The 23,154-nt window shown below is 44.3% G+C and overlaps 2 protein-coding genes across 2 annotated transcripts in view; one reads left to right on the top strand and one right to left on the bottom strand.

The window, feature by feature from the left end:
- Positions 1-990, top strand: part of ryr3 (ryanodine receptor 3) — an 83,996-nt gene extending 83,006 nt beyond the window's left edge. The window contains exons 103-104 of the mRNA XM_083689093.1: positions 414-465; positions 664-990. Coding sequence (XP_083545219.1) covers positions 414-465; positions 664-759 — 148 coding nt within the window. The 3' untranslated portion in view covers positions 760-990. The remainder of the gene's footprint in view (positions 1-413; positions 466-663) is intronic.
- aven (apoptosis, caspase activation inhibitor) lies at positions 294-22,806 on the bottom strand. Its single transcript, XM_083689092.1, has 6 exons — positions 22,620-22,806; positions 21,733-21,901; positions 3,960-4,030; positions 3,506-3,601; positions 2,889-3,222; positions 294-2,699 (listed from the first exon to the last, which is right to left on the bottom strand). The coding sequence occupies exons 1-6, from the start codon at positions 22,800-22,802 to the stop codon at positions 2,560-2,562; spliced, it is 993 nt and encodes a 330-aa protein (XP_083545218.1). The 5' UTR covers positions 22,803-22,806; the 3' UTR covers positions 294-2,559.
- Positions 22,807-23,154: the final 348 nt, after the last annotated feature.

Raw genomic sequence — 23,154 nt, 5'->3', positions numbered from 1 at the left:
TAGAAATGTTCATTTAAATTCAATTAAATGTTTTAATGGATTAGGACATTCTGAATTAAAGGGGCAATCTTTAATTTGTAGATCAATTTAGTGACTTAAATTGATGATGTATAGCAATTGATTCTTGAATAATAATTCTTGTGAAGCTTTTATTTTTTTTGAAAGCTTTTACTCCATGGTTTGTAAACAATGGTTAAAACTATCATTTTGATCTCATTGATGGTCAGTCCTTGCATCCATAGCTCTGTCTATGAAATTGAGAGTGGTTACATTTCTCCAGCCCATCCCTCAGCTGTTTACCAAAAAGAAATGGCTGGGTGCCCGCTTTGTTGTTGTTTGAATTACAGATTTCACCTTTAAGACTAACAATGTTATCATCAAATAAACTGTTTCTTCCCCTGCGCTTCGTCCAGGTTCTTCCTGATGTACCTCATCAATAAGGATGAGACTGAACACACGGGTCAGGTATGTGTCACTTGTCTTTATCCTTGAACACACATTCAACAGTTCCTTAAATAGATTTTAATTAGCTGACCTGAACATTGTTGTTTTTGTTTATGGCGATTATGGAAAGAAGGTTGCCACAAGCTAGAATATGATATGACTGTTTATAACATGATTACAACATTATTATAAGAGTGTGTACACACCCTCCCCCTACAGGAGTCCTATGTGTGGAAGATGTACCAAGAGAGATGCTGGGACTTCTTCCCTGCCGGAGACTGTTTCCGTAAGCAATATGAGGACCAGCTTGGGTAGAGAGGACACCCTTATCTGCTACCTGTACCTGAGAGAGACTCACAACCTGGAATGGAACCTGAATACGAGCTGGACTTTGAGCTGCTGTTGCCATTGTAGCTACTGACCATAACATCTTTCACATGGTCAGCGACTACTGAGAGGACACTGAACACTGACGATGACTGGATGGATTGTGTATGGACTGACAAGAAAAAGAGAAGTAATTTTCTGTTACAGAAAAAAACAAAATAGCTACCTGTCATGAAACCTTGTTTGCCCATTGACGCAAATGGTTCTTTCAATTATTACTACACATTGCCTTTTCACTTGCTTAACCCCAAACTGTTGCACAAATTTGTCGAGTGGAGACATTCGATATGTGTAAGGTTACAGCATGATGAGTGAATGTCTTGAATATGCACAAAGATTAATGCTATGACATTACTGTAACTGAGTATCAAACCGATATCCATGGTGATCGTGTGATGATGCTCAAATTAGAGCTGAATTGAATGAGACCTGTTCTACCTTTTAAAGTTGCTCTGAATCTGCTTGGTGAGGATTACACAAGAGGGTCCCCTACAAGGACAGATCTGAGCTGAGCCCATTTGGTGTTTATCAAGTGCCGATGTGCCTTATGAGAAACTATGCAAACCATTTTTGTCCCTCCTGACACACCTTAACTGATAGTGCTCTAGTTCTGGATTAGTTAGTTAAGCAGAATTACCTAGGGGTTAGTTTTGTGGCTTTTATGTTAAGAAAACATTTGTTGTATAAAATCTAGATTACCATTGTGTAAATGTTGCTCAGTTTGGTTTTGGTCCCAAGCTGCAGTGTCCTGCCTGCCTGCACATCTTCCACAGTAGAGTCCACAAGCTGAGAAGAAGAAAAAAACACAGTTCAGGCTTTATTGAACATTTAAAGACAAAGAACAGTAAACCGCTATTGTATGGCCATTTGTATGTATGTAGTAGCTTTGGTAAACTGTGTTTCTTTTTTGAAAGAGAGGGAGGAAATGAATAAAGTAACCAATGCAATAAACCACATCTCTTGTCCATTGGCCCATTACAGCATAAGATCCAATAGACCCAGAATCCTTTAGTAGGTCAAATCACATGGTGCGTTCCTTTCAGAGTGGTGTGTTTCTCTCAGACAGGGCAAAAGGAACAGAACATTGAAGGAAGAGAATGGAACAGAATGTCCTGCCTCTTTGAAATGTACAAAGCACATTTAAAGCACCTGGTCACAGAGTTCTGGTGCAAGACATAATGTACAGGGGTCAGTTTCCCGAAAGCTTTGTAGCTTAAGTAGTACTTCATTTCTCCCCACAACCCAGCCGCAAAGCCGCCAGAGAGTAACTATTGTAAAAATCAGCAGGTCAATGCTGATTCGTGAAGAAACGAAATTCATTAAATGAAGAACTTTGCTGGTCTCGGAGAGACATGGGCCTGGATCATCAAAATAAATAAAGTACTACTTACGCTACGACGCTTTCGGGCAACTGACCCCAACTGACCTCTCTGTAGTCCCAATCAGCCACCACTCCCATCAAGCGATGCAAGGCTGGAGGGAATACTGGAATTTCATGTCAATCAGTGAGAAAGGGGGTAGGCCTATCAATGCCTCAATCAATCCAAAGTAAATTACAATAGTCCATCATACAAGTCAGGTTTATAATTGGCTGTCAGTCTGGATGGCTGTCATATAAGCAGTGCAATCCTTTGAGAGGGGTGCAGGTGATGATGTATTGTGTTCATCATGTGAGCAAGTTGTTTTCTTCCCAGGTCGCGCTGTGACTCCAGCATCAGAGGTTAGGGGTCATGAAATCATGCTGTCCAGCCAGTCCTCCAGATCATCCTCCGTCATTTGCTGCTTTGCTGCTTCAGCCTTGGGAGGCGCCTCCTTTTGTACCTCCTCCTGCTTTTCTGAAACCTGTTCGTCCCTCTCCTCTGCTGATGCTGCATAAACCACAGACAAACCACAGACACTCTCAGTGCATAATTACAAACTATAAAGTCTGCTCTCACAAATGCCTTCTGCTTTGCTTATCCCCAGTCAGTGGATCTTGATTCTACATATATTGTTAGCAAATGATTATACAACCATTATTGATCAATGTTAAGTATTTTACCAAACTGAATACTCACGTTTATCTGGGACGCAAACCTCCTCCTCCTCCTCCATCTCCATCTCCACCTCCTCCTCCTCCTCCATAACACCAATGGGTTTGGACCCTGAGGGTTCGGAGACTGGGCTCTGCAGACTGAGAAGCTGGTTCAACTCATTTTCCATGTCATCCATCAGGGGCTTGGCTGCACTAGAGGAGCCCAGAGGAGCAGTGTCTGAGACTGGGCTAGCAGCACAGGAAACTCCCAGGCTTGAGATGGGGCCTTGCTGGGCTGGGACAGTAGGCTTAAACCAACTCTTGACGTCTTGTTTGGGTACCATGGTCATAGTGGGCAGATCTACTGGTGTGCTCTCCTAAGATCACAACAGACAACAACAGCTTTAAATGCAGAAGTTTGAAGTATCAACTCAAAAGATATGAGCACTTACAAGATAAAAAGGTTGACGTTTCTTTTGTTTATCAAACTGCTTTTCTATGCTTGGTTGAAATATTAAATTAATTATCAAAAGGTATTGCGATATCAATCTACTCTATGGCCACTTGTGCCCCTGAAGCTACAGCACATGGCAGCTCCTAGGAACCCCAGGCGTCATGGTCACTGTAATGGAGACATGGGGGAGGACACAGCATGGTTACCTGCACTATCTTAGCCTCCAGGTTGAGTCTCTGGTACAGAGGGAGCTCCTGGAGACGCTCTGCCAGCGCTGGGAGGTCCACAAACACAGCAGAGATCTGCAGACAGAGACAGAGAGATACAGGGTGCACACGTGTGTGATAGGATAACCTGATGAAAAAAATCTGAAACCCCTCACCCCCCCCCCCCAAAAAAAAACACTAACCACTATCACTAGTCAGAAATACAGAAGGGGTTGGGAATAGGGAGTATGATATGGTTCAGTCCGGGAAGAGGTAAACTGCACACTTCAGAGCACAGATAAACCCTTAGTCACTGTTAGGTAAGATTATTGGACACTGGGATCTGACCACTGCTTGGAGAATCAACCTTTCACTGAAAAAGGGTGAGACCTATACTGTAGACACAATCAATATCCAGAGGAGAGGTGATCTGGGAAATACAATACATATTTACCAGGTTGGCAGCCAATGAGTCCATCTCCCACTCCTTCTCCTCAGAAAAGCGGAATTGAGTGAAGGAGTCCCCTGAGAGAGAGAGAGAGAGAGTTAGAACAGGCAGTGTCAAAAACCACTATTTAATGCTCCAATTGCAAATGAAAGGTTTGACACATATCACTGTTTGATAAATTATTTCAGATATTCAAATAGGTTTATTTGTTGCAAGGTAAGGTGGATCATTTTTTAAAGATTCCCCCAAAATTAAAATGTCCCTTCTGTAAATCACAAACAAATATTAGTGGCCAAACCTGTTGCTATGGTAACACCTTGAAAATAGTCAATGGGCACAATATGAATTGATGATCAATATGGGAGCTTCTGCAAACCTCTGTCATCCTTCCATTAAAACACCAATTAAGGCAAACAAAAGCCCCATGTTACATCACCAGCACTCAAACCTCCTTAAAATAACACAGGGAGGGTGACATTTATATAACTAAGGGCTGACTCCACAAAATGACATGGATTCTGCTTCTACAGTCAAGTTAACCTAACAGAATACACACACCACTCTACACTCAACAATGCTGTATGTTCGTGTTGAGTAAGTACTATAGGTGCTTCAGATATGGTCAGTGGGTATAGAGAGATAGTCAGGTGTTGTAATTATTTGCACTTTTAGGATGCGTTTAGAGTTCTTGTTTCCACATAGGGAAAGAAGACAGGAAAACAGGTGAAGAAAAACATAGGAGAGGAGAAGAAAGACAGAAAGGCCCAGCATGTCTGTCAAAGGCAGCTGTCCCTGTCTGAGGGAGGGGGGGGATAGAGAGACAGCAGTCAGATAGTCAGTCAGTCCCAGCTTCTCTCTCTGCTCTCCCCTCCATACAGACACACAGCCTTTCAGACGGCTCTCTGTGTGCCCCTGCCAACTGCAGTTGGTGAAGCTGCTTATTGCTCTGCACCACAGGAACATGGGGTCAAGAGGAGAGCGAACAGGAAGGCTTTTGTCAACAAGACGCGCAGAGGATTTATTCATAATAATGTGTAGGTAATAATGACGCAGACACGGACAAATCTCTCTCTCTCTGTCTGTCTGTCTCTTTTTTTTCTTTCTGTACGTCTGTATGTATGTCTGTCTGTCTGTTTCTCTCTCTCTCAACTACACAGGACAGCTCAGCTGAGGAACTGCTGACGCCATCTCCACAGAGAGCGGTGTCAAGCTAATCTGTGTGAGCGGAGATGCCATCCAGGTAGCTCTGAGGTGCTGCTTGCTGCCTTCACGGGCACCGACAGAACCATGGCAACAGCTGCCACAGCGATGAGAGAAGGCCCTGTCAGGTTTCCAGGAAGACAGGAGGCTCAGATGAGTCCTTCATGTCGCTTGATCCATACTGACTTCAAATGCTTTTAATCCCCCTGTCTCATCTTGGCTAAGACGGGCTCTGTGTGTGTGTCCGATGCGCAGTATACACACACACAAAGCTCTGTCACTCTCATGTCCCGGACATGTGGCTCAGAAGTGAAGCATTAGCATTGTCTACAGACTTTACATGGTAAATGTCCTTAATTGAAGTGTAGAACATCAATACGCTGTCATGTAGTAAATGTGTTTCAGATAGTTTCAAGAGCACAGTCCAAAGTAACATGTCGAACTATAAGGACAGTTAGAGTAGCATTTAGCGTCATGAAACTAGTATGGCGTGTCTTATCTCACTGTGGTGCTGGTTGACAGTCTCTATAGGAGATGTCTCAGTGTCTCTGTCTGAAGCCTGGCAGCTCTACGGGCTCCACTGCTCTGTCTCCCCTCCCCTCCCCTCCCCTCCTCTCCTCTCCTCTCCTCTCCTCTCCTCTCCTCTCCTCTCCTCTCCTCTCCTCTCCTCTCCTCTCCTCGTCTGCTCTCTTCTCCTCTGGTGAGCTTGGCTCGGTTCGACTCCACAGGAATGAGCCTTGCACCGGCACACCAAGGATTATGATTACCCTTCATGGAACAGTGGCAGAGGCGATACCACTGTGAGAGTCTGATTCTCTCAGGCCCGCCTGACTGCCTGCCAGGCACGGAGGCTCCATCTCTGGGTGATTTCTCCACAGTGAGAATCAGCACGTTAAACCCAGCTGATACTGAAAGAGCTGAGCTGGGTCTCAGCAAACTACATTGGGGGAGTTGTCAGGTCTGAACTACTCAAGTGAAGTACTGTACTTCATGTTGGCATAACCTAGGTCTGCACTGTATACAGACAGTGAAAGTACCCTGTTATTGTACACAGCCATGGGCATTGAGGGTATAGTATATATGCCATTTAGCTGACGCTTTTATCCAAAGCGACTTACATTGCAGTGAGTGCATACATTTCCCAGTATATATGGTCCCAGCAGGAATCGTATAGTATAGTACCAGTAGAGACACTCAAATATCCCCACTCCGGTTGGTAAGGTGCTGTTTCCCTGGGAACGAGAGCACTGTGTGAGGCCTGAGCTGGGCTGAAGGACTGCTGTCCTGTGTCAGACTTGATCATCCCCAGGCCCTCCGCATGGCCAGCAGAGCCTGTCACCTCCTGTTGCTGTGAGGCTGTCACTGTCACCCTACCGCTTCTCTACCATAGAGAGAGAGAGACACACAGACAGACACAGACAGAGAGACACACACACACACACACACACACACACACACACACACACACACACACACACACACACACACACACACACACACCACACACCACACACCACACACCACACACACCACACACACATCCGTGTTGACAGGTCCCCACCCTCTGTGTAAAGTTGACACACTGACTACTGCCTGTAGGAAGCTTCCCTGGAAAACAGCCAGCTGTCTGAGCCGCAGAGAACCTGTTCTAATCCTACACTATTGGATCCTTCTGCCCTTGTTTCATTGGAGCAATCACTGACTCAACAAAAGCAGGTACTGTAGGTAAAAGCATAGGTTCAGTTGCATTAACCTATTCCACTCCTATCATTTCAGATTGAAGGAGAGGGAAGGAGGAGGAAAAAATAAGGGAATGAGGGAAGGATGGAATGGGGGGAGGTAGAGAGAGAGATAGCGAGGATGGGAGGGAGAGATAGAGGGAGGAAGGAAGAAAGTCAAAAAAGAAGGAATATTCGTTAAGGTCTCTAGTTTTTTTTTGTGCAACACTCGAGACGACCAAAGCCAGTTCTATTCCAGGAAGCAACCTTTTGAAGGCGACAGCTAACACGCTTTCAGTCACGCCTTTTAACCAAACCAATTAACACACAACAACTCCGGACTTGGCTGTCAATAAATCCCGTTGTGCTGATTGCAATTAAAATCTGGAGTCAACGAGGCAAGGCAATAAAGAGCAGCTATTTATTCCACCCTTGGAGGACTGAGTGAGAATACGCCTCGACAAGATACAAAAGCCTTTCCTTTATTAGACACACGACCGAGGCAGCTGCCATTTTATTGCCAGCAGGGTGGAGAGCTCACAGCCAGAGATCAGAAGTTAACATTGTTAAAAAAAAAAAAAAACGTGTCTAATATGAAAATGGTACGGATGAAGCACAGAACTGTTAGGCCGAATTATTCGTAATCAAAAAGGTTTATGGAGACGTTCCGAGCCCTCGATGTTCGCTACCGACGACCAGTGAAACCTAGGCCTATCTTGTTAGACAAGAGACAAACGCACATTTATGTGAGCTGGCCGTCATCAACGGAGAGCCGCTATCGGTGGGAGGAAACCCTACTGTGTGCTTTCCTAAATGAACTCTCTATGTGAACAGTACAGTGGAGTGTTCAATGGCTGCGCCGTAATCTATTTTCCCATAGGTTCAACAACACTAAATCATCTCAAATTAAATCACTGTGTCCTCACCTCACACTGGGGCGGACATCAGAGTCATAAACCGCTAGACAGTGCCGTAGGAAGGTAATCCAAAAGCAGCCCGTCAGAGATAAGAATGGTTCCCCTAGAAACCCATTGAGGGGTAGCGTACAGACATCACAGTGTTGTATCAACAGTGGTTGCTGTACTGGATGTTTGTGTGGCATTGTGGCAGTGGTGTGGAAACGTTCCTGACCGCTTCAGAGATAAGACAAATGAGAAAAATATCTGGAGGGCGGTAGACTATCACACTGCTCTATCACACAGATAGCGGTTACGTATGTGAAGGTGGTATTGAGGACTGGTGGTCCTTCTCTTGCAGACACATTAGCCTCATTCCCAGCTCCCTCGCTAAGCCGTGTTAGTCTGCGCTAACCCACATCCTGTGGGGAGAATGGCTAAGAGGCTAATCAAGTGAGAATGAGCGTGCTGCTTGCCTCAGCTGTGGCCCTACACACATGCGCACATGTGTGTGTGTGAGTGTGTGTGTGTGTGTGTGAGTGTGAGTGTGGGTGTGGGTGTGGGTGTGGGTGTGGGTGTGAGTGTGGGTGTGTGGGTGGGGGTGGGGGTGGGTATGTGTGGGTGTGTGTGGGTGGGTGTGTGGGTGGGGGTGTGGGTGGGTGTGTGGGTGGGTGTGTGGGTGGGTGTGTGGGTGGGTGTGGGTGTGTGTGGGTGTGGGTGTGTGGGTGTGGGTGTGGGTGTGTGTGAGTGTGTGTGTGTGTGTGTGTGTGTGTGAGTGTGTGTGTGGGTGTGTGTGTGGGTGGGTGGGTGGGTGGGTGGGTGTGGGTGGGTGTGAGTGTGTGTGTGGGTGGAATGGCCAACCCCTGGGGAGCATTGATGCACTGATTGCTAAGACGCTGCAAACAGATCAATGGATGATGGGAGAAGGCAATGTGCCAACCCAATATGAGGGGGTTAATATTCAAGTGTTTTGACCAGATTTGACCAGATTTTACTAAATATAGGTAAAAAAACCAACAGCATTGAAATAGACCATATGGGTTCATATGTGGTGATTGAATGCAGGCTACAGTGGTAGAATATGTATTTAAAAAAAGAAATAAAAAAAAAAAGCTTTCCCTCAAAGTTTTAAGCAGTTCAAGTGACGTACACACTTCAGGTGTCATCTTGTGAAGCTAAGCCGCCCCACACACACACACACACACACATACACACATACACACATACACACACACACACACACACACACACACACCATAAAGTTCTTCAGAAATATCATGAATAGTAAAACAAATCAGTCAGTTCCCATTTCCCTCTTCCTGAAATATTACTAAATAATGCTCCAAAAAAGAGAACTGAAAGCACTAGATGAATCGGTTATAGCTTCCAATCAATGTATCTAGATATCATCAGCTTCTCTTCATCTTCTCTGGCACTCAAAATAACATAAATCTGTCTTGTAAAGAGCATAAATTCATATCAAGTCCAGAAAGCCATGACAACTACAGTACTATGAGTCCATTGGCAATCTCACTTCAACAGAGTCATAGACTGCCAGCGGGTAGTTAATCATCCATCAATCCAGTGAAGACATCTTTGATTGAAGCCAGACAGTCATCACAGGCCCTAACGACAGGCATATAGTACAGCTAGCCAGTAGCTGCTGCTACAGCAGTTAATCATTCAAGCAAAGCTCCCAAGTTTGTCTTTATGGATGATTAATTCATATGAAGATACATTCGTATACTGTCAAGAGTCGGTTGTGGAGTAAATGGTGCAGACATTACATTACACAGCATTAGAGAACACACTACCACCATCAAGCCAAGCTTACCAAGTTTGAATCTATTTCCACAGAGTAAAAAATAAGTACAACTAACCCTAACAAAAACTAAGGTTACAGTACAACAAAATGAAAGTAAGTGTAAATGAAGACACTTTCACATTTAATGTGCAGCAATAACTTCTTCTCTGGAGGTATACACATGTTTTTGTAGTGACAGTGTCAACACTACAAAGCCTATAGCACAGTGAGTCTACCCTCAAGAGCTTGACAAGATCTCTCTGTCTCCTTCTTCTAAAGTCTTGTTAAATCCCTTTCAATTGACACTTTCTGATCCTTTGAGGCAGTAACCCACCGATCTCTCAAGGGCGGAGACATGGTTGACCGATGAGGCCAAGGCATTAAGGAACAGACCCAGAGTCTCTCACACACACCAACACACTGAGGGCTACAGTCCAAGCACTGCTCCACCACACAATAGGTAACAGTGCACTACTCCTTAATGAAAGTTTGTTGAGCCATAGACTCGATTTACAGAAGACAGACCCCCCCCCCCCTTGGAGAGACATGGTCGAGATATAAAACATAAGCTGATGGTAAGACCATTCCTTGCCGCTTGGCATAGGCTATCTTTTGGCAGCTCCATTTGAGTGGCCCCTGGTGTTGCCTGCCCTGGTCTCATGTGGCCTCATGTGGTAATGTGGGTCAAGGCAACAGCTCAGAGACACAGAGGAGAGGGTGATAAATGTGTTTGCTTAGAGAGAGAGGGAAAGGGTCACAAATCATCTCGGCCACAGAATACAGGCCTAACATGTCTAACTGAATACTTCTCACCAGATGTGGCCTTATTTTCCACATGGGCTACTTAATTTCTCTTATTTGTGAGGTGCCAGCTAGGCTAGCTGTAGGCCTATTTGTAAAGTGAATGGCAACCAAAATGCAATCAAGAGAGCAACAGTAGCAGCAGATAAACACATTAAAGTCTCTGTTGTTTTCCATTAAGGAGAGGTTCTTTGGAGGTAGCTGTCCGTCTTGTCTTGAGCAGCTGTCAGACTCCTACCCCCTGCAGTCACCGCTCTCGCTTCACTCTTGGCTTCTAATCACGTCCATCCATCTTGGATCATCCATCTGCAGTTTCACTAGGCTTAAGTTCCATTTCCATACAAGGCTCTCTCTGGAGCACCGTGAGGTGAGAGATACCCAATACCCAAAACTAGATGATTCGGTGAGATCAAAGCAGAATCACAGTTTGGATCAAATGGCAGCTATTGATCCTCTATCATTAATTGGGAACAGAAAAACAAGAGAGTTACAAGTATCAACTGAAAAAGCTGAGACAAACTGGGGGGAGATTTTAATTATGACTCCAAAAACTGCCAAAGGGTCTTTCCTGGCTGGTCATTAACGTGAGCGTGGGGTTGTTTACAGAGTGGAGCTTTTTGAGAAGTTGTCTTAAGCGTATCGTCTGACTTAGAGTCTCCATGTTTGCTTAAATTGCCAATTTGACTCGGAAAACGTTACATGTGGGTAGCCACAGCTAATGAGCAACGCCGTGTTGGGGCATCTGTAAAGTGCTCTGACTGGAGGAGGACGCTATTGTGACAGTCTCCACGGGCTGTTAGAAGACACATGCATCTGGACTGAAGAGGAGAGCTTAATGGGCCATCATTATCAACACACTATTGTTATTAACAACTAAGGGAGAGAGAGATGCAGTGTGGGTGGATGGTTGCCTGCATCCCAATTAGCTTTAATTGAAGCACAGAACCATGCTACAAAAGGTCTAATTTTGGAATATATAATTTCCAACTTGTGGACTTCTTCAATAGTGGAGATGGTACAGCTGTTATAGAGCCTCATTTCACACCCTGGGGCTACTCAAATGTTTTGCTGTCACTGATTATGCATTTCTGCTTGGTAAAATCAATAGAAACAAACAGAAGCATATAAAAAAACAAAATGTCCACACCACAACCTTTAAAGCTTTCAAAGACCATGAAGTCCTACAGGTAATATAAATAGGTGGATTTCCTATGTAAACTAACCTTACTGAAAACAGTTTGATTTTATGGAACACTGTAAGAAAATGTTAACATCTTCATGTGGGTCAAGGCACAAACACATTTTGGGAACCACTTCTGCAGGGGACTAGGCTATCCCAAGAAAAAGTGTTGGCTAACCAAGGCCTGACTAAGGGGGTGGATGTGAGGTGTGAAGAGAGACACAGCTGCATATGGTGACAGAACCCAGGCCAGAACACCTCAGGCCCAGACGAGCCACTTAGAACACGGAGAACCATTCTCTTTTCCAGGTGCCTTGTTACTGACGATTCATCACCAGCAGAAAGACTATCCTCACTTCGGGACATGAAGACACCAACACCCGTAGAGGAGCAGTTTTCCCCTGGCAGCCATCTTGCCACAATAAGAATCTAACACAACAGGAGTCTCCTCCTCCCTGAGGTCAAGGGTGAACTGAGCTTAGTCAATGGCACTAGCCTGGAGACTGAAATTAGATGCTAAAGACGTGAGATGCTAAGGAAGTGATCATATCTGGTGTTGTTGTCAGAGCCCAGAACAAATGAAACTCATATTCCTGTGCCGTCTGAATATCTATCATCCCTACGCCCTCTTTCTGTCCCGCTCTCTCCCGTTCTACCATAGAACTGTGTTGTATACAGGGCCATGATAGTCTGACAGTCCACATGCCATCAGCCAGTCTGTGAATCTCTATGCTCTCTGCCATCTCCACTCAATCCCGTGTTGTATAACGGGAGCGTCATCCTGTCATGTAGGCTAGCCTAGCAGTCACTCTGGTGTCAGTGGGGCCAAAGCATGTGTGTGGGAGGAGGGCTGCGATGTACCCTGTTGCAAACCAGCAGTCATCACTCACCCTTTAACTCCATTCCCCGTTCTATATAACCTCCAGTAGGGACTACATTATGTCCCTCATATCCTCTATTACTTTCTCATGATAATCAATACCCACGAGGAGGCCTGGACATCCATGAGATTAACATGTCTGTCTGTCTCCATGTCCGTGTCTCGCCATCATCATGGCTCTTCATCATCAGACACAGGAAGAGTCATTCAGCGAACAGTCGTTCAATCAATCAATTCATTAAATCTCACTACGTGAACATGACAAGAGCCTCTGGTTCCCCCTCTACGGCATAGCAGCAACTGGTAGACTAGCATCTGACAGAGCCAGACAGATGGTAGTGATTCAAGGGTTTGAGGAAAGTAGCAGCAGAGCAAAACTAGTTAACTGTTTTTATTTAAATCCTCTGTCATAAGGCTTACATAACAGCTGATGAGGGCTTAGAACATCTGAAACACAGCAATACTGTCACCACACAAACAGTTGTTCAGGTCAGCTAATTGGCTTGACATACCGCTAGCCAACAAGCTAACCTGATTAACAGTTTGTCTCATGACGGCGTTATATCAGTTGCTACAAGCTGGCATCAGCTGGTATGGCCAATCATTATGATCATTATGACAATGTTACCTCACTCTCAGAGCCGTATACAAGGCTCTGGTTATACTGTAATCGTCCTGTTGCATCAACAGCCCTCACAGAGCAGCCCACGTCACGAGAGGACATAGCTACAATAGGCATAGTCTGATGAAACGTCAGTATGCCCTGCACCAAGTGCTTCCATTCCACAAGAGGGTCACAAGGCTGCTCACTCACACTCACACTCACACACACACACACACACACACACACACACACACACACACACACACACACACACACACACACACACACACACACACACACACACACACACACACACTAGACACTAGACCACAGACTCGCCCAGAGCAAACCAAGAGAGATGATAACAATGGACAAGGAAGTTGCTGGACTTCATGATAAAGATAAGATGACAAGCGTCAACACATGACAATGACAGTTACTCCTGATGGCGAAAGCATTGATTGTAGAACAAAAATCTGTCTCAGTCAGTCTTTTTGTTGTGTCTGATGTTATTGATCTATTTTTTCTCCTCCCCTGATGCCATATTGATTTGAGAATAAAGAAAACCACAAATGAATTGTTATTTACCATACATGAGCATCATCGGTCTCTGTCCCTGTCTTGATCAGAGAGCCAAAGTCATCACTACCAGAGGGTATGTTATAGGGATGTTCCATCCCAAAACTATTTTTTACTGACCTTGGTTGTCGTTGATTAGCCCAGACAGATTTTAGTTATGTATGCGGCTTCCTACGATACTGAGTAGTCATATTTTAGGCTTAATATGGCCCCATTCATTCTGGAAATATTTCCATAACACCTTGCAGACACTCTAATCCAACTCACATTATGACAGAATCCCTCTCTAAACACTTTGCATTATTTTTTTCTGAGAAGTCACTTTACTACACTGTAATCCACTTAAGCATTTTTTTTTTTTTTTTAACCATGACAACAAAATGCAAAAGTGTATTACACCATAACGAAGTGACTTAAATAAATAAAAAATACAGACCAAAAAAGTTGACAAGTGGAAGAATGTTCATATTCATATAGTGGGAGAAAATCTCAAATCAAAGGTAAACCACTGGAGTGAAGCACCCAGTGATGACAGGGAAAAAATTGCTCCATTCTCCACATTACACAAATTCCTATTACTGGGCTGGATTAAACATGGACAGGCACGGTCTAATACAGCCCCAACCTGAGACTCAACTCTAACCGCCATAACACACATATAACTATAACACATTACACACCACCTATAGAGCCACAGCTAGCCAAAACCTTATCTGAGCTGGTCAGGTTTGACCACTGAAAGAAGGTAAATGGTGAGAGCGCCTCAGTCTGTTAGGAGCCTGATAGGAATGGCTGAGCTCACCCAAAGCTGTTCAAACACTCCAGCACCAATCACAAATGATAACCCCCGCTGCCACTCCCCCTGCATTTTAAGAGTGCAGTCTGTGCTGGGTGTCAGACGCAGAGGGGATTAATGAACTCGTTATGTATTAGGAAGCGTCAGGCTGTCTAAAGACCTTCTAGTACCCATCTGCAGCAATGGAAGAAAACACACACACGCGTACACACACACGCACACACTCACGCACACACTCACGCACACACTCACGCACACACTCACGCACACACTCACGCACACACTCACGCACACACACACACACCCACCCCAACAGGTTGCCACCCCCTCCTCCTCCTCTCCTCCACCCACTCCTCCTGCTGCATGCTCAGTGTCCCGAAACATGACGAGCCGTCGGGTCCTGTGGGAATCTCTCCTCCCAGCCAGCCACCGCTCCATCTGTGTCAGTGTCAGCAGCAGAGCAGAGCACAGAGTGAGGCAGCTGTCACAGCAACCACAGCAGTGATCCACAGCAGCTAGCCACCACAGCCTGGGGAACCTCAGCCCTGCCCCTTCCACAGCGCAGCGCAGCGCAGCGCAGCGCAGAGGGAGGAATCCACAGCGCAGCGCAGAGGGAGGAATCTCATCTACAGTACAGTGGATCTGGCTCCTTCTAACCACCTGTAAAAAGACACCAAGTGAGATGACATCTATTCTACTGTAGCTCTCCTTCAAGCTCTCTCCGCTGTTGAGGGAAATCTAGAGGACGTCTAGTCAAAGTCAGCTTCTCTACTTTCTGAGGAAAGATCCCAAGGACATCTCATTTTGCGCTCGTTCACTTGTTTGAACTGTAAAGGGATAGAGAGAAGACTACTAGCTCTCCTTCTCTCTACTCTAAAGGAGGTCAGATCTCTGAGTGAGTGAGTGACTGAGTGACTGAGTGACTGGGGAACTTCTTCTTCTGGCCACTTGTGGCAACAGTGGCAACACTTGTGACAACCTCTCTGTTCAGCCTTGTTTCAAACATTTAGAGAGAATCTGCCACTCCGGGTACACACTTTGGGCTACATCAAAGGAGTTCAAGCTACTGTGAGGGTTCACAAAGGCACTGAATACCTGTGGTGTTTGAGGTCGTGGTGGGGTAGAGAGAGAGAGAGAGAGAGTGAAAGACAGACCGCTCACCTGGACTGGAGGAGTGTACCAGATTACCTCTGTAGTAGTGAAGTGAGGTATGTTCTTTTGATGCGGTCTGGGAGATCAACTGTAAGTATACCTTTTATTTGAGATTAACAAACCAGGAAATTAAATTCTGTGCAAATTGTATGCTTTCTGTTTGATGTGCTCGAAGAAATTACTTAGAGATCTCACAGCTATGAAAAAGGACCAAAGTCTGACCAATTAGTGTCAGATGAGCTTATTCTACATTAGTAATCTTATTAGTATTAATTAGTACAAAAAAATTCTATTGATGATAAATGTTTCAGGTGTGATTAGTGTGCCTCTAATTACAGTGTGTGCTTTGTTTACACTTCTATATGTTCACGTCAAATATTGACCCACCTCAAGCCAATAAATCGTGACTAAACCTAAAAGCGTGGAGGGGTGAATTGATAAAGCGGAAACCCCGTCATTAAAACCATGGGGACAGTCCTACGCATGCACACACAGTTCCAGACTCGCAGCTCCAACCCTGGCTTCATTGTGTTCCCTTGAGCATGGAGACCAAAAGCTGTACACTCTGACCACACAGAGAGCTGTCATCTCAAGTTGTTAACACGCGAGCCTTGACTCTACCCAAGAACTGGCTGTTCCTAATGAAGGTTAGAGAATGGTCAAGGGAGTGTGGGTGGGCTGCTGGAACAAGCCTGGTGTCCAAGTGTCTTGAGTCTCTAACGCCTTGATTGTAATTAGGCTACTATAACCTAGCTCTTTTTTACCCATTGCTTTAGTGAACCAATGATCCAGGTAACACTTCTGCCTCCGCACTGAGCGTCTCCATTACTGATGTCCAACCATGCATACGTACTGTAAAAAGGATGTGCATCACATATCAACGTCAAGTGCGATAGAAACTGCCGTTCATCTTGGTTAGCAAAAATGTCCTGAATCCTCTAACCCCTTAATGTAATTTCCCTTTGACTCATTATGATAAAGCACTGATAGATGCCCATTAGTAGAGCTGCTAAACTATGTCTGCGGGGGAGGGTGAATTGATTCGGTGTGTGTTAATGTATACAGATAGATGAGGCGTTAAACAGCCCCGGAACAAGAGGATTGTGGTGTGTGTGTTCATTGCCCCTAGCAACAAGACAATCAAAAACTAAACGAGGCAAGGCAGGAAACAATAAGACAGTTTAGCGTACATCACATAATGGTCAGCAGCAGTTGTTCGCTTCAGGTCCATGAACATTGAGCATGTTTACAATGCAGTCAATATACATCCAATGTACACAGTACATTCGTCATCTCAGATAAATAGGCCTCAGTCACAGTGGTGTAATTCTATTCACACATAAAGAGTGCCAGGCGTGAACCTTGAGAAATGAGTGGCCACTACCAAGAGAAGATTACTTTTTTTTTTCTTTCTCTTTTTTTGCGTTCAATATGAAAAGCCAAATCATAGAATGCTTTATGTATTATGCTACTCAAGGTTTTTTTATCAGGGTATTCATTAGAATACAACAAGAAATACTAGCCTACTCAAATCAAGGCTACTCAAATAGTGTCTCCATGGAATATTTCCACTTTAGGTAACAACGGAATTGCAGAAGTGCTTTGAACAATGCAAATGACAAGAGAGGTGGAGATGGGGCTAATGTTTGAATGAAGGTCCTGCCGATAAAAGCAGAGAGAGAGAGAGACAGAGAGAGAGAAAAAGAGAGAGAGAGAAAGAGAGAGAGAGAGAGATGGACAGAGAGAGAGAGAGTGGGAGAAAAAGAGAGAGAGAGCAAGCAAGAGAGAGAGAGAGAGAGAGAGAGGGGGGGAGAGTACTGGCCTCCTGGTTACAGCAGATTTGTATGCAAGTGTTGTACTGGCAAACTAGCTGGCATGTCAGAGGTGGAAACATCATCAGTAAAATCACATCAGTGTAGTTGGTGCAGGTTTGTGGGTGTGTGTGCGTAAGTGTGTCTACTGACTACTGTCCTCTGGAAGGTCTTCACACACTGGTACATCTCAAAGGATAATGCTAGTTAACTGGCCAGTGCTACTGAAGCATTATTGTTCTGAGTACAATTATCACCATTATTGAATTGAGGGGTATTGCATTGATCAGATACAGAACATTGTACTGACTGTGTGTGTGTGTGTGTGTGTGTGTGTGTGTGTGTGTGTGTGTGTGTACTTGAGTAGGTCAGAAATGAGTATGTTAACCTGGAGGTCGGTGAACCAAATGTATTCATACACACAAACGCACACACCAAGACACACATATACTGTGTGAGAGTATAAGAAGGGGCAGTGCTTTGAGTGGAGGTGGGAAACAACAATGCATGGGGAACAATGCACGGGGAACAAGCTTGCCATTTGAGAAACACAATATTCTATATATCCACAATTTCACCCTAAAGCATGTTCTCTTTTTCCCAGAAAAACTTGATTAACAGAGTTGAGAAGTGGTGATTACAGCGTAGTAGTGACATGGTAGAGTGTCCTATAAAAAGTACAGCTTCATGTTCTCTTGCTAGCCCTTTGATTGTGATTAGAGAAGGACTAAGGAAAGTCACAGTCATACTGTCAAGAGCAGAGAATAGTGGCTTCCCTCTATACTATATTCCACCCCTAGGCTACAGCCCACAGGCAGAGAAGAGGAGGCCACCCACAGCCCACAGCTACAGCCACACCGTACCTCTCACTGAAGCCTCACGCTGGCACCGACCATGCTAATCAATACCAGACCTGGGGCAAATACATGTCAAATACGCTTCTTTCAAACACCTACTTTAATTTATTTGCCGGACCCCATTGAATGGAACAAACTGAATAGTCCCAAAAGTGGAAACTCTGAGCTTAATTAAGTACACCTCAAAATACTTTTAAGTCGCCACTTGACATACTGACAATACATGTCAGTCCTGTCGAATAATAATGTGACAGGCAGCCACTCCTTTAACTACACATCTAAAACAGTCAGACATGCAGAGATGTTGCCAAACACGCAGTCTTGTTATGTACTGTTCTTGGTCTGCCCTGAAATGAATAAGCATATTCAAAGTTAGAGGAAAAGGCAGCAGTGTTCGTGAGAGCTTAGGTCTGACCCTCTGGTCTGCACCAACGCGATCTGTCCTGCCTTTCCGACAAAACAAACACAAGAGCCACTTGAACACTTCAACGCCTCGGATACAGGAGAACTACCAGAGGGCTGGTGCAGGCACCTGTCTGAAGGAGGTTTGAGGAGGGGAGGGAGGGAGGGAGGGAGGGAGGGGAGGGTGGTAGGGAGGGAGGGAGAATTTGTGGACAATTCCTGATTTCATGGATACCCTAATTGCCCAGAAAAACTCCTCCTGAACACATTTCCGCCCACGTTCAATTAAGTGCACTCTAGAGAGCTGCAGACTCACGCTTCCGAGCATGACTAATCTGACAATGTGGGCAAAACAGAGAGAGAGAGAGAGAGAGAGAGAGAGAGAGAGAGAGAGAGAGAGAGAGAGAGAGAGACTGGAGTCAAACAAATCACAACAGAGGCCTTTGACACTCGCTCAGAGAGAGAGGTAGCTAGCTTCAACAATTCTAATGGATGGAGTGAGAGAGAGAGAGAGAAAGTCTTGTGTAGATATATAGGGTTTAATGTTCTAGGAGGTAGAGCTTCAACCTCAAGGCAGGCAACTTTTCACAATACACTTTCAGGCCTACAATATCCTCATATGTCTGTCAACCTTTTAGGTTTGCTTCAATGGAAATCGAGTGATCAATAATGTCATCTCACCTATCTCAATTTACTTTACTTTTTAATACACATTATGTAGCCTAATACATTTGTAATAGGCCACTACACTACAAATGCCATTTGATATACTATACTAAGAATACAGTACAATAATCATGAGAATCATACAGTACACTTGTTACACATGTATCATGGTAATAGGTAATATAATACACGATATGGCACTTGCAGTAGGTTACACATCAAAGTATCAAGGTTATGCAATCCATCCTGATTTATTTTTATTTTTTAAATGTAACCTTTATTTATCTCTTTTTCAGAGCCCCGTTTACAAAGGCACAAGAGAAACAAAACAAGAAAAAGATTTCAAACTAAATTACTAAAGAAATAAAAAGTATACAATTCAAGCCATACAATGAGTTAAGAGAAACATATGGAGTCCTCTTTGACATAGTCCATTTCCAGCATCTTAAATTGCTTCCGAGGCACTAGGGACTCTTCACTAGGGAGAATCTTGGATTTTGTTCCAATATTGTGGTGCATAAAAACTAAAAGCAGTCTTTCCTAACTAAGATTCTACAAAGGGGACATCTAGAGTTATCCATTCTTGAAAGCGAGTGGTATAACGATAATTTGTACTTCTTAATTTCATGAGAGAGAGTAAGGTCTTCTGTATTTCATCAAAGGCTAGCTGGTTAGCTATAGCCTGTGTCACAGAGGAGACAGCAGTATACAAAATAGTATCATCAGCATAAAAATGAGACCTACAATTTCTTAATAACAGGCCAATATTATTTATTGGTCTTATTTAATGTTAATAGCAGTGGACCTAGAATCAATCCCTGCAGGACACCTGAAACCAGTTGCAGGCTGACTGGTCTAATCCAATGTCAGATAGACTCTACAGTAGCAGGGCATGGCCAACGGTATCAAATCCCTTTGATAGGTCAATGAAGAGGGCTGCACAACGCCGTTTCTGAGTGTTTACAATATAATTTATCACTAGGAACGTTGCAGTAATGGTACTATGCCGAGTTCTGAAGCCTGACTAGTGTGGATTCAATGCAATAAGGACCGCAAGTGAGAATTTATCAGGGATTCTAGAATTGTTGCTAAACAGGAAAACAGAAAAGTGACACTGCCTGCTCTGGTTCAGTCTCAGTGGCCTATGCTATGGTCCGCTACCTTTAACCAGAAACAGCAGTAATGCCACAATGTGCGTGTGTGTGTGTGTGTGTGTGTGTGCATAAAATAGACTGCAATTCCTCACTGGTAAACCACTGGGGTGTACCAGAGGCAAGCATTTACTCAGAAATAGATGACACAAATAAGCTCATGAATATCAATAATGCCGCAAAGGAAGAAGGTTATGAAAATGAGAGGCAAATCCGGCTAAACCAGCTCCTGTGAGAGCAGGGCCAAAATGGTGGGATGAAAACTCATTTACCAACCAAGAAGATATTAGATTAGAGAATTCCTCGAAAGAGTCTAGCCTACTAATTAGGGTTTTTATTTTGTGGAGTGTGTAGAAGAGAGAAGGCACTCTTTTCATCTGTCTGCAGATTATACGCTACTCTTTCACCCAAATAAGGAATGCAAATGTTTCATATTATGCTTTGAGCTTCTTGTCATCTTAGGGATTTAGGCTAGAAAAGGCTTTTGGTAACTGTATTTTAAGTCACTGCATTGTGAATTGGAGAGCAGCAACCTAAGCAATAGCAACCTTCATCTATCTTTCTAGGAAAATTGAACAATGCCTGTAGAATGGTTGTTTATTGTTATGTGTGTCATATTTTCTGACCAGGTAGGGCTATTTTGTAGAGTTGCTGCTCACGCTAGCTTGTAACATTGAAGAAAATGGGGGGGAAAAAAACTTGAAGGAAAAACTGAATTCAGTTTTTTGGATCTCCGTCCAAGTAGGGTGACCTCAGGATCTGTTATAAGTTATAAGACCTGATCTGACAGAGTGAAGTGCTGTCCATCAAATAACACATCTAAAACGCCTGTAGCACAACTGAGACACTCTCACTCTCAATGACCTTCTCTCTTAATCAGAAACACTTCAGGATGTGGCTAAATGTGTTTAGGGGCCAACTATTAACAGGACAGTTCATCTCTGAATCATACTTTGACAGCCACTCTAATTAGAAGGTGGCAATCACTCTAAGTCGTGTCCCTCTGAGGGAGATATAACAGCACTAGTACAGCAGCTGAGGGACAGGGAACACCTGGAGGCCTTGAACCATCCAAGTATAAGGTTCAGATACAGGACCGGGCAAGGGCACTACCTAACTGTGCCATTATGGCCCAGATGGTGGGATGTGTCCATTGGAGTAAGTAGATGTTGCCCTACCACTGATATTAGGTCTGATGTGTTATCCTCCTCGAGGTAATGGTTAGAAAAGATGATTGAGTAATCTGATCCTAGATCTGTAGTTAAAGGCAAACTGATCTTACCTGCTGATTCGAGGAGGACTTGGAAGTCTGTGCCTCTCTGTGCGGGTGTGTCATCGTTTATCTCTGCTTTCTCTGACTCCTTGTAGCGTTCCCAGTTGGACTCGAGCTTCCTCCTGGTGAATATCTCCTCCATCCCCTCATCCTCCACGACATTCCCTTCATCCTGATCCTGGAGTGATATGAGAGAAAATGTTGTCAGGATAAAACTGAACATTTATTTCTCGATCAATAGCAACTATTTTGCAAACCAGGAACACTCAACGGAAAGAAAAATATTGTACGTAAAAAGTTGTTCCTCATTGCAGTTGTGCACCTGCATCCCTTCCCCCCCCTACAAGTTCCACTTGCCTATAGGCCCACCGCCGCGGAACAAACAGCCCTTAATAGGAGAGGCGAGGCGTATGCAAGAAGTATGGGAAACTTGGCTAGGATGGAGTCATAGAGAAAAACATGCAAAACGGACAAAAACGCACTACCCTCCCCTGTGCCCAATTAAAAAAAAACTGTCACAATCCTCCCGTAAAACGACAAAAAAGTTACGACACCCGCCCCTCTCCAATTATCGAACGGTCTCATAGCAACTTCTCAGGGGGCATAATTAGTTAGCCAACAGAAGCAGACACTAAATGGACCACATCATGAAACAGCTAGCCATGCGCAGGCGCTCTACTTCAACAACACCACATATGTGCGACCTCCTATGAAGACAGATGACACCATTATTGCAAATACGCCAATTTGAGTTCAAAACATTGTATTATTTGAAACATTTAGAAAGACGGACACATTAGCTAGTCTAATGTAGCATCGTTAAAAGGCTGAGACTGTAGCTGCTGTGTAACAAAGTAGCCGGCTAGCATGGGTAGAAAGTTTTGACAGCTCCTCACCCTATGGAAGCCCGAGTCTGGTGCACCCCCGCCGCGCCCACGCCCACGATAATGGTCCCTTTTGCCTCTTCCACGATGGTGGCCTCTTCCACGACCCCTGTTCTCACCCGAGCTCAGCCTGTCATTGCTACCTCCACCTCTTTTCCAACTCCCACCACGGACCCTATTCGGTCTTCCCTCCATGACTACCACCAGTCCAACGCAAAGGGTGTTACACTTAATATTGCTCTCCAGAAAATAAATCCGACGTTCACTCCTCCTTGGTTCCGCGACAGTGTCCCTTGAAGGAAGTCATCATGACATGACTGAATGGTTATTGATGAAAAAGAAAAGAGAATAAAAGCAATCAATATTGTGTATTTGTTTGTATAGTATGTTTATTCCAATACATTTTTCAATTATTCCTTTATTCATACAGGTGTTCTCATTGCCCCTTTCTACTGTGTCTCAACCTTGTTTTTCCTTTTATTTTATTAGGACAGCCTATAATTCATGATGGAGTCACAAAGAGACTGGTCACTACTCATCTGCTTAC

Source organism: Argentina silus (genome assembly GCF_951799395.1).
Source record: "Argentina silus genome assembly, chromosome: 17".
Classification (NCBI taxonomy): Eukaryota; Metazoa; Chordata; class Actinopteri; order Argentiniformes; family Argentinidae; genus Argentina; species Argentina silus.
This window is presented reverse-complemented; position numbering and strand designations above follow the sequence as displayed.